This window comes from Coturnix japonica, unplaced genomic scaffold (genome assembly GCF_054131305.1).
Source record: "Coturnix japonica strain WE unplaced genomic scaffold, WE-NBRP24 Scf074, whole genome shotgun sequence".
NCBI classification, from domain to species: domain Eukaryota; kingdom Metazoa; phylum Chordata; class Aves; order Galliformes; family Phasianidae; genus Coturnix; species Coturnix japonica.
In genome coordinates, this window is record NW_028188977.1 from 38,966 (window position 1) to 56,324 (window position 17,359).

General features: G+C 66.1%; 2 protein-coding genes across 4 annotated transcripts; one reads left to right on the plus strand and one right to left on the minus strand.

The window, feature by feature from the left end:
* Positions 1 to 100: 100 nt before the first annotated feature.
* On the minus strand, positions 101 to 11,727 carry KIF5A (kinesin family member 5A). Of its 2 annotated transcripts, none has more exons than XM_085534050.1 (30): positions 11,572 to 11,727; positions 11,129 to 11,397; positions 9,483 to 9,570; positions 9,003 to 9,076; positions 8,830 to 8,934; positions 8,680 to 8,728; positions 8,457 to 8,512; positions 8,295 to 8,382; positions 8,073 to 8,197; positions 7,738 to 7,842; positions 7,505 to 7,653; positions 7,010 to 7,158; positions 6,702 to 6,913; positions 6,546 to 6,614; positions 6,222 to 6,428; positions 5,868 to 6,014; positions 5,197 to 5,385; positions 5,004 to 5,121; positions 4,695 to 4,756; positions 4,400 to 4,509; positions 3,553 to 3,654; positions 3,374 to 3,434; positions 3,193 to 3,264; positions 2,852 to 2,956; positions 2,095 to 2,311; positions 1,768 to 1,870; positions 1,244 to 1,278; positions 1,129 to 1,156; positions 960 to 1,051; positions 101 to 500 (listed from the first exon to the last, which is right to left on the minus strand). In XM_085534050.1, exons 2-29 carry the CDS (start codon positions 11,255 to 11,257, stop codon positions 973 to 975), a joined length of 3,033 nt encoding a protein of 1,010 aa, XP_085390176.1. In that variant the 5' UTR covers positions 11,258 to 11,397; positions 11,572 to 11,727; the 3' UTR covers positions 101 to 500; positions 960 to 972. The 2 variants fall into 2 exon arrangements, with proteins under 2 accessions (XP_085390176.1, XP_085390175.1); XM_085534049.1 differs by having other exon boundaries at positions 1,244 to 1,311.
* Positions 11,728 to 12,475: 748 nt separating this feature from the next.
* DCTN2 (dynactin subunit 2) lies at positions 12,476 to 17,118 on the plus strand. Of its 2 annotated transcripts, none has more exons than XM_085534059.1 (14): positions 12,476 to 12,520; positions 13,044 to 13,856; positions 14,443 to 14,539; positions 14,621 to 14,682; positions 14,807 to 14,905; positions 14,992 to 15,152; positions 15,513 to 15,660; positions 15,741 to 15,806; positions 15,923 to 15,961; positions 16,106 to 16,183; positions 16,284 to 16,355; positions 16,472 to 16,574; positions 16,672 to 16,763; positions 16,839 to 17,118. In XM_085534059.1, exons 5-14 carry the CDS (start codon positions 14,882 to 14,884, stop codon positions 16,923 to 16,925), a joined length of 870 nt encoding a protein of 289 aa, XP_085390185.1. In that variant the 5' UTR covers positions 12,476 to 12,520; positions 13,044 to 13,856; positions 14,443 to 14,539; positions 14,621 to 14,682; positions 14,807 to 14,881; the 3' UTR covers positions 16,926 to 17,118. The 2 variants fall into 2 exon arrangements, with proteins under 2 accessions (XP_085390185.1, XP_085390184.1); XM_085534058.1 differs by having other exon boundaries at positions 13,044 to 13,112.
* The last annotated feature ends 241 nt before the right edge of the window (positions 17,119 to 17,359 follow it).

Sequence of the window (17,359 nt, forward strand, 5' to 3'; positions counted from 1 at the left end):
CCCCATGGGACCCTGCATGCCCCCTACAGGCTCTGTGTGCTCCCCATGGGGTCCTTTGTGCCCCCTATAGACCCCAGCCCAAAGGACCCCCAGGCATCTCTCAGCATCTCAGCCTTTATTGAGTGGCTCCAGCGTGGCCCCCCCCCGCAGCGGGGACATGCAGCGCGTGTGGGGCCGGGCGTGTTTGGGGGAGGCTTGGGGTGGGGGGGGGCGCAGCAGGGCCAGGGGGGTCACAGCGTCACCGCCCCCTACGTGGGTGGGGCTGGGGGGGGCCGGACATTCCTCCAGGTATCGGTTTAAGGCATCTCAAAGCGGCCCCCGGGCTGCCCCCCCATCCCGCCCCCTTCCCCCACCCCGGCCCTGGTGATGCCCCCCCCACCCCCCCTCTGAAGGGGTCCTGGGGAGGGGATCTTGAAGTGGGGGGGCTCCAGGGAAGGGGCGAGCACACAGACACAGACGTGGCACCAGGACATGCGGAGCAGTGATGGGTCCAGTGGGACCTGTGGGGGGGGGGGGACAGGGGTGGGGGTCAGGGCACGGGGGGGGTAAGGGGATATGAGGAGGTCTGGGGGGCTCTGGAGACATGGGGGGGTCAAAGGATATGAGGGGGTTCCCAGAGATATGGGGGGGCTAAGGGATATTGAGGGGTCTGGGAGAGATGGGGGGGCCCTGAAGGGTGGGGGGTTCCCGGAGATACAGAGTGTTGTGGGGTGGAGGTTGGGGGGGGGTCTTCAAGGGAATGGCTGGAGACCCCATTGGGGTTGTGGGGAGGAGGGGGGAAATTGGGAGGTCTCTGGGGGTGTGGGGACCTCAGTAGAGCAGAGGGCACAGGGACTTTGGAGTCTAAAGGGATGAAGAGGTTGAGGGGGGCTGAAGGGATGGAGGGGGACCCCCAGAGATGAGGAGGGGTGAGAGAGCAGGGTGAGGGTGTCCCGGGGGATCCTGGGGGGTCTGGGTACCTGCGGGGGGGCATTAGCTGGCTGCTGTCTCCTGGCGCAGGGGGAGCAGTGGGGAGGGCTCCTCGGCCTCACAGGCACAGGAGAGGTCACTCCTGGGGGGGGGGTCAGCACTCAGTTCCCCTCCACAGATCCCCCCAAGCCCCCCGACCTGCCCCCACTGTTTCCCTACCTGTTGTCGTTGATGTCTGTCACATTCCCTGTGGGAAAGAGCATCAGCTCCAGAGGGGGGGCACGAGGAACACCTCCCCCCCAAATAAAGCCTCCTCCCAGCGCCCCCCCCTCACCATTATCCACGTTCAGCTGATATGCGGCGGGGGGGCTGCTGGGGATCACGCTGGAGCTGATGGCAAAGCTGGGGGGGGGGCTTTGAGATTACCCCCATCCCCTGTCCCTCAGTGCTCCCCTGTTCCCTGCACCCCCCACCCTGTCCCCATGGCTCCCCAACTCCCTTCCCCCCCCCATTCCATGTCCCCATGAGCCCCCCACCCTCATCAAACCCCCCCCCAATCCTTCTTCTGAGCCCCCTTGTCCTCAGTGCCTCCCACCCCCACCATGGCCCCCCCATGCCCTGTTCCCAAGCCCCCACCCCATGTCCCTTCTCCCCACACACCGTGTCCCCATGTGCTTCCCACCCTCTCCCCATGACCCCCCCATATCCTTTCCCTCCCCCCATCTCCAAGCCCCCCTTTCTCCCCTGTGCCCCCACAACCCCCCATCCCAGCCCCTGAGCCCCCCTTGTCCCCCATCCCCCACCTTCTCCTTCCCCGGCCCCCCACGCCCCCCCCAGCCCCCCACGCCCCCCACCCACCCGGGAGCAGTGGGGTACCCCCTGAAGAGGCCGTTGCTGTAGCTGAGCCCTTCGGGGCCGTTGGGGGACGTTGCGGGCTGCTGCCCCGCGCGCACCGGTTTGGCTGTAGGATTGGGGGGGGGATACAAGAGGTGTCCACGGGTGACCCCACCTCCCCACCCCACCAATGCAAAGCAGGGCTGCTGTGCCCGCACCCCAGCATCTCCATCACCCCGTCACCCCGCATCCCCCTGACCCCACATCCCGCATCCCCTTGTCCTCAGGTGACCCCCACCCAACACCCCCCCCCATCCCCCCCATCCCCCCCCATCCCCCCCACCCCCGCACCGATGTGCGCGCTGTGCCCGCGTCGCGCTGCGCCCTTGGCCCGCACGGCCTCCTTGATGCGCTCCACCTCGCGCTGGTAGCGCCGCTTGTCCTGCAGCGCTCCCTCCTTCGCCTCCCTCAGCGCCCCCTCCAGGGACTGCACTCGCGCAGCCGTAGCCCGAAGGCGCTTCTCCAGCTTCGGAAGCTCACAGCGCAGATCTGCATTGTCACGAACCAGCTGCGGGGGGGACACGGTCAGTAACGGGGGGCACAAAGGGGTGGGACACCCCGAGGGATGGGGACACAATGGGGGGGGGTCTCACACCTGGCAGCGCCCGTGGCCGCGTGCAGTGGGGGGGGGGGGGGGGATGTGAAGCTGCGCTCGGGGTGGGGGGTGCGGAGTGGTGGTGAGATGGGACGGGGGCACTGAGGGGCGCAGCCGGTGTCGGGGTGTGGGGCGGAGCGGGAGGAGGGTGGGGATGTGATGGAGGTTGGGGCGGTGCCCCCCCCCCCGCTGTCAAACTGGGGAGGTCCGGGTGGGGGGGGGGGGCCGTGGTACCTTGGACACCCAGAGATCCAGCTGGGGGGGAAGGCAGCAAGGGGGGCAACAGAGCGGGCATCAACACATGGCACCCACAGTGGGCAATGGGGGGCTGCGGGCTGCCCTATAGGGACCCCCCCATAGAAAAGTATGGCACAGGGCAATGGGGTGGGGGGAGACCAATGGGGGCACTGGGGAAGCGGAGGGGGATGAGCTGCCCCAGCCTCCCCCACCCACCTGTTTGTGAACCTTTGTAAGCTGCTCCAGGTTGTTCTCAAGAAAGGAAATCTTCTGTTTCTGGGAGTGCAGCCCCCCACTGTCCTCGGGCTCCAGCTCTGCGCTCTGCAGGAACAACATGGGGGGGCACGGCCATGAGCCCCCAGCCAGCCCCATAACCCCCCCATGACCATAACCCCCCAGCCATGACACCTTCCTTCATAGCTATGACCCCCCTATACTATGACCCCCCCCATTCCATGCCATGAACCCCCCCATAAGAAACCCTGCCAATGCCCTCCCAGCCCCCCCCCAAGCCCCCCCCTTCACTCCCAGCCCCCTTATTTTTGCCCCCCCCTCACTTTTTTGACTCGAGTCGTGACGTCTTGAACAAACAGCTTGCGCAGGTTGTGGAGGGTCTGGAGTTCACGGGCCTGGGGGGAGTTGGGGGGGCACAGATGAGGGAGCCCTGGACCCCCCACACCCTGCACAGTGACCCTGGACACCCCCCGCCCCCCCTTCCGTGCCCCCCCCCCAACTTACCACGGTCTCCTCCAGCCCCTTGAGGTCCTGCTTGGATTGCTCGTGGCGCTCATGGAGAAATCTGGGGGGTGCACGGGGGGGCACATGAGGATGTTGGGAGGCACAGGGATGTTGGCGGGGGGTTCTGAGGCCTCCTCAGGAGGGTCCTCAGTGCTCGTGGCATTGGGGGGGGGGCTCACGTCAGCTCCTGCAGCCGCGCAGCCTTGGCGCGCTCCTCGCCCCGCAGCGCCTCGTGCTCCGCGCGCAGCTTCTCCAGCTCCAACTGCAGCTTCTGCGTCAGGCTGGGGGGGGGGGGGGGGTCAAGGGGCACCGCCCACAGGGGGAGACCCCCGGGTGTGGGGGGAGGGGGGGCAGGATGGGGAGGTGGTGGGTAAGAGTGGGGTTGGGTTGGGATTGGGGCTGGGATTGGGAGTGGGAGAGGGGTTGTGTTGTGTTGTGATATGTTGTGATGTGTTGTGTTGGGCTGGGTTGTGTTGTGTTGTGATATGTTGTGATGTGTCGTGTTGTGTCGTGTTGTGTTGTGTTGTGATGTGTTGTGTTGTATTGGGCTGTGTTGTGATGTGTTGTGTTGTGTTGTGTTGTATTGGGCTGTGTTGTGTTGTGTTGTGTTGTGTTGCGTTGTGTCGTGTCGTTGTGTTGTGTTGTTGTGTTGTGTTGTATTGTGATGTGTTGTGTTGTGTTGTGTTGTGTTGTGTTGTGTTGTTGTGTTGTGTTGTGTTGTGTTGTGTTGTGTTGTGTTGTTGTGTTGTATTGTGTCGTGTTGTGTTGTGTTGTGTTGTGTTGTGTTGTGTTGTGTTGTGTTGTGTTGTATTGTGTCGTGTTGTGTTGTGTTGTGTTGTGTTGTGTTGTTGTGTTGTGTTGTGTTGTGTTGTGTTGTGTTGTGTCGTGTTGTTGTGTTGTGTTGTTGTGTTTGTGTTGTGTTGTGTTGTGTTGTGTTGTTGTGTTGTTGTGTTGTGTTGTGTCGTGTCGTTGTGTTGTGTTGTGTTGTGTCCGGCGCTGTCCGTACGTTGCAGTGCCGACACTCACTCTCGCAGCTCATCGATCGTTCGCTGCTTCTCGTTGATCTCGTCTCGCAGCCGCGCCAGCTGTTTGTGCTGCGCCTCGCGGTGACTCTCCAGCTGCAGCTCCAGCGCTTTCTGCGGGGGGGGTCAGTGCCAGGAACCCCACGGTGCCCCCCCGTATCCCCGCCGCCCCGCCGCCCTTTGGAGACCCCGCCCACCCTCAGCCTTTGGAGTCCCCCCCCCACCCCCCGTCCTCCCGAGGACCCTCCTGAGCCCCAGGACCCCCCGCCCCCTGCACCCCCCCCCCTCCCTCCCCTCACCTTGACCTCATCGTTCTCCGGGGTCTCGTCGTGCTCTTTCCGTGCTGCCTCGTGCGCCGTCTCTGGGGGCGGAGTTTGCACCGGGATCACCCTGAACCTGTAACCCTTCTGTCTGCCCCCCAGCCCCAATCCATGTTGTGACCCCCCCAGACCCAAGTCCCCGCTGTGCCCCCCGTCCCAGGTCGTGGCTATGCGATCCCCAGCTCCCACCGCGCCACCCCATCCCCACATCGCTGCTGTGCCCCCCATTCCCAGCCCCATTGTGCCCCCCCGAAGCCCCACCTCCCAGCCGTGCCCCCCATCTCCCACCCTGTGCCCGCAGCCGCGCCAGCTCCTCGCTCAGCGCATCGTAGCTCTCCTCCAGGTGCCGCTTTTTGCCCTCCACGCTCTGCATGTATTCGGTCAGCGAGCGGATCTTGGCCTCGTGCTGCGGGGGGGGGGGGCGAGATCAGCCGGGGGGGGCAGCGACCCCGGGGGTCCCCCCACCCCCCACCGACCCCACCTGTGAGATGAGCAGCTGGCAGGAGGACAACTCGCGGCCCGTCACCTCCAGTTTGCGGTGACACTCGACCTGCAGCCCCTCCAGCTGCCGGCAGCGCTTCACCACCGACTTCACCTCCGACTTGATCTTGCTGATGTACAACCGCGCCACCGCGAACTCCTCCTCGATGGCGCCGCTCACCTCCACCGGCTGCCGGGGCACAGCGTGGGCAGCACGTTACAGCACGGTATGGCATGGTATGACATGGTATGGCATTGTATAGCACGGTACGGCACGGTACGGCATTGTATATCACGGTATGGCACGGTATGGCACGGTATGGCATGGTACGGCACGATATGGCACGGTATGGCACGGTACGGCACGGTATAGCACAGTATGGCATGATATGGCATGGTATGCCACGGTATGACACGGTATAGCACGGTATGGCATGGTATGACACGGTATAGCACGGTATGGCATGGTATGGCATGGTATGGCACGATATGGCACGGTATAGCACGGCACAGTCAGCACAGCATGGCACACACAGATGTGGCACACACGGCTCACACCCACACCCATATTCACACCCACACTCACACCCACATTCACACTCGCACTCACTCACACTCACACTCACTCACACTCACTCACACTCACACTCACACTCAGCCGCCCCCGCTCACCAGTTTGATCTCCCCGTTGCCCACGATGACGCTGAACTCGCTCAGTTCCCTCATCAGCCCGTTCAGAACCTCGGCCGCCCTTTTGCGCTGCTGCCCGCCCAGGTCCCGCACTCGCTGCAGCTCCGTCTCCAGTGACAACGTTGTCGCCTGCGGCCCAAACCCGACCCACGTTTCAGGGGCTGCGTCCCAGCCCCGCGCCGTGTTTCCAGTTTGGGATCCCACTGGGCTCCCGGTTCGGTTTCCCGGCGGGGTCCCATCTGGGGTCCCATCTATGGGCTCCCTTTGAGGCTCCCTTTGAGGCTCCCTTTGAGGTCCCATTTGGGCTCCATTTGGGTCTCCCCGTTCCGCGCTCACCTCGGTTCTCGCCAGCTCATCCGCCAGGTGCCGGTTGTGTCTCCCGGTGTCCTCCGCCTCCTGCGCTTTCCGGTCGTAACTCCGCGCCAGCTCCTCCAGCGCCGCCAGCACCTCCGCCACCTCGGCCCGTGCGGCGCCGTGCTCAGCCCGCAGCGCTGCCAGCTCCCGCCGCGCCGCCTCGCCGCCCCCCCGTGCTGCCGCCAGCACCTGGAAGGGGGGGGGCGGGGGGTCCCGGGGGTCAGCGGGGTCCCCAAGTGGGTGCTGGTCCCAAGGGGTCCCGGTGGGTTTGAGATCAGACGGTGATGGGGGGAGGGGGGGTCGCACCTCCTCCTGGTCCAGCATCTGTTGCTTGAGCTTCTCCATCAGCTGGCTCTGCTGGTTGATCTCATCGTCCTGGAGGGGCACAGGGCGGGGGTGGGTGGGGGTCCCGCATCCCCGGGGCCGTCCTGGGGGCTGGGGGCGGGTCGGGGCTTCCCGCACCTTATCGTCCAGCTGCTTGTACAGTTTGCGGATCTCCTCCTCGTATTTGTGCCGCTCCTCCTCAGAGATGTGGATGACGATGGAGGAGCTGTTGTCGTTGTCGGTGCGGGGGGGTTCACCGCCCGGCCCCCCCCGGCGCGGCCCCTCTCCCCCTCCGCTCTCCGTCTCCGTCTCCGTCCCGCTCAGCTGCTCCGTTTCAGGCACAGCCTCCCCTGCGGGCACAGCGCCGTCCGACCTCCGCTGCTGGGGAAGGGGGGGGGTCCCGGAGCCCCCAACCCCCCCCCCCCCGGGTCCTGCCCCCCCCTCACCGCTGCGCCATCGGCTCAGCTCCGCTTCCAGGCGGGCGATGGTTTCCTTCAGCGCTTTGTTCTTCTCCTTCTCCTTCTCGTATTTCTTCTTCCACTGCTCCGCCGTCAGCTCCAGGTTGACGGACGCGCTGTTCTTGATGGTCTTTGCCCTTCGCGGGGGGGTCCTGTCACGATCCCCCTCCCCATCCCCACCCCTCAATTCCAGCTCCACCCCCAACCCCTGGTTCCAGTTTAGGACCCGCTCAGCCCGGTGCCCCCACCCCAAGGGGACCTGCAGGAGGGGACCCCGGGGGGAGGAAGCTCCACCTGTGGGGCTGTGGGGGGCAGCGGGGGGAGGGTGCGCTATTAGGGGGCAGTGGGGCAATGGGGAGCAATTGGGGTAAAATCAGTGCAGGAGGTGCCGTTGAGGTGCGTGGGGTGTCATGGGGTGTCACTGGGTTATAACGGGTCTGTGGGGTCTATAATGAGCCGTGGGGTGCCCCCCCCCCCCCGTACCGCTGCCCGAACATGAGCGTGGATTTGGTCTCGGCGTCGTTGTAGCTGGAGGGGGAGCAGCAGATGAACATGGTGGTGCGGCAGTTCCCCCCCAGCGAGTCCTGCAGGATGCGCGTCATCTTGCTGTCCCGGTACGGCACATACGCCTTCTGCGGGGGGGGCACGGCAGAGCTCAGGGGGGGCGGGGGGCTGCGCGGTGGGGCTGGGGGTGGGGCCGGGGCTGGGGGTCTCACCGTGCCCTCCGCCAGCGCCGAGATGACGTTGCCCAGCGCCGACAGCGACTTGTTGATGTTCTTGGCCTCGTCCAACACTGCGCCCTCTGCCCCCGTCTTGCTGACCTGTGGGGCCGCGGCTCAGACCCCAACACAGACCCCCAACACAAAGACCCCCGGCCAGAAGACATCCCAACCCAAAGACCCCCCCAAACCAAAGACCTCCCAACACAAAGCCACCCCGACCTAAAGACCCTCCAACCCAAACACCCCCAACCCTCCAACCCAAACACCCCCAACCCAAAGCCCCAACCCAAACACCCCCAACCCAAAGCCCCAACCCGAGGCCCCCCCACCTTCTCGCTCCCGGCGAGGTCGACCAGGTAGAGCTTCCCACTGAGCTTCTGCTCCGTCTCCACGTTCTCCTGCTTGATGTTGATGAGGAAGATGCTGTGGCTGCGGGAGCTGTGCTCGTTCATGTCTGTGGGGACATGGCGGGGGGGGCTGCACCACTCTGAGGACCCCAGACCCCCAGAGAGCCCCACTGCATCCCCCCACAGCCCCCATCCTGCACTCACTGGTAACAGCCACATGCCGGTTGGATTTCCCCTCATCGATGACATCCAGGATCTCTTCGGGGCTGGAGACGAAGCGCTCCGTGCAGCCCTGGGGGGTTGGGAGGGTCAGAACCCCCCCCCTCTGTGGGGCTGCCCCTGGAACCCCCCCCCCGGGACCCCCACCTTGACGTAGGGGACGCGGTTCTTGTCCTCATGCACCGACAGGTTGGTCTTGGTCACTGTAAGGGGGATGGTGGTGACACCCCAGAACTGGGGGCTCCAAGTGCCTCCCGGTATCCACCCAGTGCCCCCCAGCGCCCCCCAGTGCCCCCCAGTGCCCCCCAGTACTCTCTCAGTCTCCACCGCACCCCCCATTCCCCCCCCCCCCCCAATTCCCCCCACTCACTGTCCAGCAGATCCCGGATCTTATCCAGATAGATTTCAAAGTAGGAAACCTGGCAGGAGGGATTCTGGTGTCACCGGGGCCGGGGGGGTGGGGGGGCCCAGGACCCAACCTCCCAGTGCTCCCAGTTCCCCCAGTGCCCCCCCCCCCCACCTTGATGTGGAACTCGAGGTTCTCGTCCATGGCGTAGATGTGGTTGAAGATGTCCTGAGCGATGCGGGGGATGATGCCCATCTGCTGGGGGTCGTGCAGCTTCCCCTGGGGGGGAGGGGGAGTCACCCGGGGGGGATTTGAGGACCTCCCCCCCCCCCCACCCCGACCCTTACCTCCATCGTGTGGGTTTTCCCCGACGATGTCTGCCCGTAGGCAAAGATGGTGCCGTTGTACCCTGCCAGCACATCTTGGGGGGGAGGGGGCGGCAGTGAACGGAGCCCCCGGGACCCCCAAGGGATCTCACAGAGCCTCAGACCCGATGGACCCCCCCATCCTACAGACCTCCCCCATGCCCTGCATAGGCCCCCAGGCATTCAGAACCCTCCCATACCACACCCTGCAGGTCCCCCCCACTTCCTATGTGCCACATCCTACAGAGACCCCCGAAACCTACAGACCCCCCCCCCATCCTACAGACCCCTGCCCAGCTTTGCAGACCCCCCCGAGCTCTGAAACCGCCCCAACCTACAAACCCCCAAACCTGCAGCCCCCGCACATGCTACAGACCCCCCCCACCCTACAGCCCCCCCCACATCCTGTAGACCCCCCCCCCAGCCCTGCAGACCCCCGAGCTCCCCCAGACCCCCCCTCACCCTTGACGATCTGCATGGCGCAGGCGCGGTACACCTGCTCCTGCGTGGTGTTGGGGGGGAAGACGCGGTCGAAGACGTAGGGTTTGCCCTGTGGGGGACACGGGGGGGCTGTGTTCAGTGGAGACCCCCGGCAGGGGCTGCAGTTCCCCACCGGGGGGTACCGGTACATTCCAGTTGATCCCAGTGAGTGCAATTCGCCACCCCCCCTTTACCTCCCCCTACCCCACCATGTGCCCCTCATTAACCCCACAGCCCCCCCACCCCCACAGCCCCCACAGCCCCTCCTCACACTCCATCCATCCCAAACACCGACCCCACAACACCCACAGATCCCACAGGGTCGCACACACTCCCTCAGCTCCCAGAGCCCTTGATACTACATGCCCCCCCTCGGCCCCCCATCACCCTCCGCACACCTCATACAGTTTAACTGGCTTATAGACCCTATAGAACCCCCAGACCCCCTTCAGACTCCAACAGACCCCACATCCCCTAACCCCCCATTGACCCATATCCCCCATATCCCCCATATCCCCCCCCCCCATTCCCCCTCATTCCCCGCCCGCCGGGAGCTGTCCATCTCCGCGGTGCTGAATGTCCGCTTCCGCCCCGGGTCCGGCGGAATCCCCCCGGGGATTCGGTTACACCGGGTTACAGCGGGGGGATGGAGGGGGGGGGTCCCGGCCGCAGCCCCCCCGCAGTCCCCGAGCACGCCCGGCTCCGCAGCAGCACGCAATGCGCCGGCACAGCGGCACCGCACAGCAGCACTCTGCAGCCCCCACCTCCCCTGTGGGATCCCCGCTTTATGAACCCTCCAGAGGGGCCGGATGGGATCACTGAGGACCCCCCCCCATTCACGGGACCCCCCCCCCCCCATTCATCAGACCCCTCCATTCAGGAGAATCCCACACAGGAGACACCCCCCCCCCCCCAGTTCAGGAGACGCCCCGAAGTCAGGGGAACACCCCATTCATTGACCTCCCCTTTCAGGAGACACCCCCTCAGTCAGAGAACCCCCCCCTGCAGGAGAGCCCCCTCCACGCACTGAGCGCCCCATTATGGGGTGGCTGCTGTTTGGGGGGGAGCGTGTGGTTGGTCTCCACCCCTGACCCCCCCGGCCCGTTATACCCCGGGGGGGGCCCGGCACTAACAAAGGGCCGCAGCTGGTGGGGAGGGGAGGGCGGGGGGTTGGGGGGGCAGATCTGCGGCAAACGCCCCTCCCCCCGGGACTCCCCTCGGGCTGACGGAGCGGGGGAGTGTGGGGTGGAGGGAGGCAGCCCCCCATGGAGCCGGGGGCTCATTGTAAACAACGCCCCCCCCCCCAGTCACTGGGACAGACTGGGAGAACTCGGAGCAAAGCGGGGGGGGGGGAGGGAGGGAGATGCGGGCGGGGGGATGGGGATGTTTGGGCACCGTCTCCAGCGGCCACACCCTGACCAACCCCCACGCCGCCATTACCTGGCCCCCCCTTCCCACAGAATGACCCCCCCACATCAAACCCCCCCCACCTCCTCCATCCCTCCCCCCTCTGCCGCAGGGCCCCCGCTCCCCAAATACCCCCAGATCTTAAGACCAAGGTGGGAGCGGGGGGTTCCCAATCCCGGCCCCAACCCCCCCGACCCCCAGCCCCGACCCCCCCGACTCACCCCAACCACCACGCTGTCATCGCCCTGGAACACGGGCAGGAAGCGATCGCCCCGCAGGATCTCCGCTTGGTTCAGGGGCCGAAAGCGGCACAGCACCTTAATGCTGCACTCGGCGCCGGGCTCCGCCATGTCGGGGGGGCGCGGGGTGCGGGAGAGACCGAGACGTGCGGGTGGTACCGGAGGGAGCGGGGGGGGGAGCGGGGGCACCTGAGGGTGCGGGATCCCGTGGGATCCTGGTCGGGGACGCGGGGTGCGGAGCGATGCGGGACCTGCGGGGCGGCACCCGGGGATGCGGGATCCTCAGGGATGCGGGGCCGGGTGGTACCAGGGTGAAGAACGCGGCTCCGAGGATGCGGCCCCGGGGACGCTGCCCAGGGATGCGGGATTGTACAGCGGGCGGGACCCGAGGGCTGAAGGACGGGAACCGGGGCTGGGGGCGATACCGGGCTGCGGGTCGGGGCTGCGGGATGCTGGGTGCTGGATTCGGGCTGCTGGACGCTGGATGCTGGAGGCGGCGGCGCGGCCCGGGATGCTCCGCAGCGCTGCAGCCGCTTCTGTCACCGCGTCTCTGTCGCCACTGCAGCGCCGGCACCGGAGGTGGGGGGTGGGAAAAGGCGGGGGGGGGGGGGGGGGGGGGAAGGCAGGCCGCCCCCCCCACCGCGTCACGCGCCCCCCTCCCTTCCCCCCCAATAAGGAGGAGCTGCCCTTAAGGTGGACAGAGGTGCGAGGGAGCGGGGGCTGAGAGCCCCCATAGTGCTGAATCATGGGGGGGGGACACGGCTGGATCCTCGTTGTAATGATGGGGGGGAGCAGCGGGGGGGGCGATTCCCGGTGGCCTTTTCGGGGTCTCGGTGCTGCCCCCCCCACTCAGCGGCTCTGAGTCACGGCCCCTCCCCCCCCCTATCCCCCCCCCCTCCCGCGTCCTTCGGGGTCCGATGGGGACGAACGACCCCTCGTGCCCCCCCACCCGTGTCCCTCCCACGTGACCCCCCTTGTGCCCCCAGCCCCGTCCTGCCCCCCCCGTGTATCCCCCCATGTCCCCACCCCCCGTGTGCTCCCCCCCCGTTCCTTCGCCCCCACCATTGCACCCCCCATGTTCCCCCTGTATCCCCCACATCCCACTGCTCCCCACTCGTGACACCCCCATCCCCATGTCCCCCCATGTCCCCTATTATTTCCCCTATTTCCCCTATTACCCCCCATGTTCCCCCCCGCTGACTCTGCCCCCCCCCGTCCTCCCCCAGCTCGGACTACATTTCCCATCTCCACCCGAGGCCCAACTCTCGCGAGATCCAGCCCAACTCTCGCGATCGCGGCCCCACCCGGTGCCGCCCCCCGCCCGGCTCCGCCGCAGCGATGGCGGATCCCAAGTACGCGGATCTGCCCGGCATCGTGAGTGGGGGCTGTGAGGGTATGGGGGGGGTGTGGGGTTGGGGCCCAGCTGTAGGGTGTGGGGCCGGGCTGGGGGGTGGGGGGGGGGTGTGGGGACCGTGGGGCACAACTGTGGGTGCGGGGCTGTGGGGTGGGGTGCAGCTGTGGGGTCTGGCTGTGGGGTGGGTTATGGGGTATATGGCTGTGGGGCTGGTTATGGGGTTATGGCTGTGGGTCTGGTTATGGGGTTATGGCTGTGGGGCTGGTTATGGGGTTATGGCTGTGGGGCTGGTTATGGGGGTCTGGCTGTGGGGCTGGTTGTGGGGGTCTGGATGTGGGGCTGGTTATGGGGTTATGGCTGTGGGGCTGGTTGTGGGGGTCTGGATGTGGGGCTGGTTATGGGGGTCTGGCTGTGGGGTGGGTTATGGGGTTATGAGCTATGGGGAATTACTGCGGGGCACTGGGGGCTGTGGGGAGAAGCGGGGGGGGCTCGTGGGGCCGGTGGCCTTGGAGGAGGCCAGGTACCAGCAGCACCCTGCCCCAGGCCCGGAATGAGCCCGACGTGTACGAGACCAGCGACCTCCCCGAGGACGACCAGGCCGAGTTCGAGGCGGTGAGGCATCCCCGGGATACATGGGGGGCGGGGGGGGCCACAACCAGCCCCATGGGCTGCCCCACAACCAGCCCCATGGGCTGCCCCACAGCTCAGCCTGCCCCACATCAGCCGTGCTGTGAGCTGTGTGCTGCTGGTGGCACCGCTGTCCTCCTGGCGCTGTGCTGGGGTCAATGTGGGCGGTGGGACACACAGGGGCACAGCGGTCGTTCCCCCCTGCACCACTTGCTCCCCTCCATCAGCAGTTGTGGGGCTGTGGGGTGACCCCCCCCCCAGCTCTGCGCCCCCCCTGGGGCTGCCCTCCCTGCTGCCCCCCCCACCTCCCTGCTCTGCATGGAACTGGCTGCAGTTTCCCCCCCCGCTCCCCCCACCCAGACACTGGTTTGCACAATTAAGCGCCTTTGCTGCTCCCTTTGCTGCTCCCTTTACATGCAGTTGCTGTGCAGTGTCCCCCCCACCCCCCCCTCCAGCCGTGGGTCACAGCCCTGTGTTTGATGGGGATGGGGGGATGGTTATGGGGCTCTCCACATCATTCCCAGGTGGCTGCAGGGATCTATGGGGCGGTGCTGCCATACCCGGGGTGCTGCCGTGTCCCCCCAATGCTGGTGCCCCCCCCTTCCTCAGCCACTGCCGGTGCAGGGATGTGGGGCCGCCCCACCGGGATGGACCTTCTAACAGCGTTTTTTCTCTCTCCTCTCCTAACTTTGCTCTGCCTTTCTCACCCCTGGGGAACGCAAGGAGCTGGTAAGAGCCCGCCCACCCCTCACGCTCTGCTCCACTCGCGGGCACCCACCGCTGCCCCCCCGCCCCACAGCTCTCCATCCCTCTGCACTGCGAGCGTGGGGCTGAGGGGGGAGCAGGACCTGGGGGGGCTCCTGTGGCGAGAGCAGAGCCCCCCATGGCTGCCCACACACACCCTGTGCTGCGGTCCTGGAAGGGGTGAAGTCCCCAAAGCTCCATCATGGGGCCAGGGATGCTCTGCCCCGCAGTGTGGGGGCTCTGCAGTGTGGGGGCTCCGCAGTGTGGGGGCTCCGCAGTGTGGGCCGTGGGGCTGCTGGGGGTGAAGGCTGAGCGTGCCGTGCTCCCACCGCTGGGGGTGCCCTGCTGGCCGGACCCAATGTCCCCACGCTGGGTTGGGGGTCGCACTGTGCCCTCGCTGCCCACATTGAGCCATTGCTGCGTCCAGTCGCCACTCAGCGCCGTGCAGCTCCCAGCCGGGGGGTGTTGGGGGGCTGCACTTTGCCCCGGCGCTGCTCGGGGGCAGCCCCACTCTCCCGACACAGGGGAGCCCCCCCAGCCCCACGTCCTTCACTTGTTGCTCTGCTTGCAGGAGGAGCTCACCAGCACCAGCGTGGAGCACCTCATCATCAACCCCAACGCCGCCTTCGAGAAGTTCAAGGACAAACGCCTGGGCACCGATGGTGTGGGTGAGCGGTGGCCCCGGGGGTGGGGGCGCGGGGGGGCTCAGGTGGCGCCACACTCCACTCCATTCCACTCCACTCTCGCAGATTTCTCCGACCGCATCAGCAAGAGCAGAACGACCGGCTACGAGTCCGGGGAGTACGAAATAGTGAGTGCGCAGTGCGGGGTTACCCAGGGAGGGACCCCCCGTCCCATGGCCTCTCTGTGACCCTGAACTGCTCTGTGCCCCCTCAGCCACTCTGTGACCCCCCCGTTCCTTTCTGTCCCCACAGCTGGGAGAGGGGTTGGGTGCCAAAGAGACCCCCCAGCAGCGGTACCAGCGGCTGCAGCACGAGGTGCAGGAGCTGATGCGTGACGTGGAGCAGATCCAGGTGAGTGGGGTCACAGCACCACGACCCGTGGGGGGGGGTGACACACGGAGCTGGGGGTAACACTGCCTGCCCCCCCCCCCCCACAGAGCGCCATGAAGGAGTCGGCGGCCGAGGAGGAGCTGACACCGATGGCTTTGGCCCGGCAGCTGGAGGGGCTGAAGCAGCAGCTGGTTTCGTGCCACCTGCAGAAGCTGTTGGGCCCCAGCGCCACCATCGACTTTGCAGACCCCGAAGGTGCCTTGGCAAAGTGAGTGTGATTGTGGGGGGCAGCTGAGTCCCACCCAGCCCCACTGAGCAGAGGGGTGGGCTGTGGCCATGGCTGTTCCTCCTGTGGGAGGCACACGGAGCAGCTCTCCCAGGTGCTTTGTCAGCAGGAAGGGGGTGTTTTCCTGGTGTTCCTTGCTTTGTTGGTCATTATGAAACTAAGGCAACTGCACAGCACAGCTTAAATAACAGATTTCAGATAAAAATCCAGCAGTACTTCCAGACGGGGTCACTCAGTGCAGTCAAAGGGAGCAGCTTTGGCAGTGGGATGGGGGGATCTGAGCTGACGGTGCTGAGATCCCCCCAACCCCCAAACTCAGCCACCCCACATCTCCCCCCGCAGGCGCCTGCAGCAGCAGCTGGAAGTGGCCAAGTGCAAGAAGGCAGCGCCGGCAAAGAGCCCCCCCAAAGCCCCCGCGCCCCCCACCGACACACTGACCTTCGAGCTGTTCTGGAGGCCGGAGCAGGACCAGTTCTCCCAGGCTGCCAAGGTGATGGCGGTGTCCGGCCCCCAGGGGCTGCGCTGCCCTTTGTTGGGGTGGGGTCCCAACGACCACCCGTCTCCCTGCAGGTCGCGGAGCTGGAGAAGCGCCTGGCGCAGCTGGAGGCCATGGTGCGCTGCGAGCCCGACAGCCAGGTCTGGGGACGGCTCCTCCCTGCGCCTCCGACCCCTTCCCCAGATTATACCCCCGTGTTCCCTGCCCCCTTCCCACCCCCTCCCGTGCCCCACTGATGTGCATTTCCTCCCTGCAGAACCCTCTGCTGGTTGGGCTGAAGGGCACCAGCCTTGTGGTGAGTCCTGCTGTCCGGCTGTATTCTCCGGCCTGGGTGGCACTGCTGGCTGCAGCTGGATTGGGTGGTGCTGGGGAGCAGCACCTCACCCCATGGCTGTGGGGCAGCACCTGACCCCTCCCCTGCCCCACTCTCCCTCCCCAGGAGACCGTGCAGATCCTGCAGGCCAAGGTGAACATCCTGGACGCGGCTGTGCTGGACCAAGTGGAGGCCCGGCTGCAGGTGGGGAGAACGAGGGGAGGTTGGGGGGGGAATGGGGCTGATGCCAGCAGTGGGGGGGGTCACTGTGTAGTTTGGGGTCCCATCTGCTGCCCCCCTGCAGAGTGTCCTGGGGAAGGTGAATGAGATCGCCAAGCACAAAGCAATCGTGCAGGATGCTGACACACAGAGCAAGGTGAGAGCTGTGGGGAGAGCCCCCAGTGCAAACCCAGCGTGGGCTGTGGGGGATGCAGCCCCCACGCGGACAGTGCTGACCCCTCCCCCTCCTCCTGTCATCCCCCCCTGCCCCAGATCCATCAGGTCTATGAGATGATGCAGCGCTGGGACCACATGGCCAGCAGTCTGCCCGACGTGGTGCAGCGGCTGCTGACCCTCCGGGACCTACACGAACAGGGTGAGGGGCTGCGGGGTCCTGGGGGCAGACATGGGGGGCGGGGGGGGGGCTGTGCCTGTCCCTAATGCTGAGCTTTTCCCCCTTCCCCCCCCCGAAGCCTCACGGTTCGTGCAGGTGCTGGTGCACCTTGACACCACGCAGCAGGAGGTGGCTGCCACTCTGAAGGACAACACTGTGCTGCTGGCAGAGGTGGGTCCTGGGGGGGTTGGGGTGGGAGCGGTCCCTGTTCTGCCCCCTCTGCTCACACCCCCCCCACACACACAGGTCCAGAAGACGATGAAGGAGAACCTGGCTGTCGTAGAGGACAACTTTGCTGAAGTGGAGGCTCGCATCAAGCGGCTGCAGAAATGAGAGCAGCTCTGCACCCAGCCACGAGGGCCCGTGTGTGTCCCCCCTGCCTGACGCCCCCTGGAATCCCCCCCTCCCCTGCAGGAACCAGCCCCTGCTCCTGTCTACCTGGCTGTGCTTCCCCCCCTCGATTTCCCCTGGGGCCGCGTGGCCACATTTCACACCCTGATGATCCAAATAAACGTGGTGGCTCCAAGTGTGTCTGCATTGGCACCTCTGTGGGGCACAGAGCCCACAATCCCAGATCCACGGGGGCTGCAGGGATCTGTGGGACCGCCCTGTCCATACCCCCCACTTGTCCACTGAAGCAAAGACAGCATTCGGTACCTCTGCTGTCAGCCCATTACCAGCACACCCATCTCTTCCAGCAGCAGACCACGTTTTCCCTCTTCCTTTGCTGTTCACGTACTTCAAGAGGCTCATCTCATCTGTGCAGC

What these genes read in the sequence shown, in the direction of transcription:
- DCTN2 (XM_085534058.1), top strand. Translation starts at nt 12,485, where the DNA reads ATGGCGGATCCCAAGTACGCGGATCTGCCCGGCATC. An exon ending in ACGCGGATCTGCCCGGCATC is followed by an intron (nt 12,521 to 13,043) that starts GTGAGTGGGGGC and finishes ACCCTGCCCCAG; the next exon opens with GCCCGGAATGAGCCCGACGT. An exon ending in TGAAGGGCACCAGCCTTGTG is followed by an intron (nt 15,962 to 16,105) that starts GTGAGTCCTGCT and finishes CTCCCTCCCCAG; the next exon opens with GAGACCGTGCAGATCCTGCA.
- KIF5A (XM_085534049.1), bottom strand. Translation starts at nt 11,257, where the DNA reads ATGGCGGAGCCCGGCGCCGAGTGCAGCATTAAGGTGCTGTGCCGCTTT. An exon ending in TTACAAAGGTTCACAAACAG is followed by an intron (nt 2,312 to 2,851) that starts GTGGGTGGGGGA and finishes TCCCCCCCGCAG; the next exon opens with CTGGTTCGTGACAATGCAGA. An exon ending in ACAGACATCAACGACAACAG is followed by an intron (nt 1,052 to 1,128) that starts GTAGGGAAACAG and finishes CCCCCCCCCCAG; the next exon opens with GAGTGACCTCTCCTGTGCCT.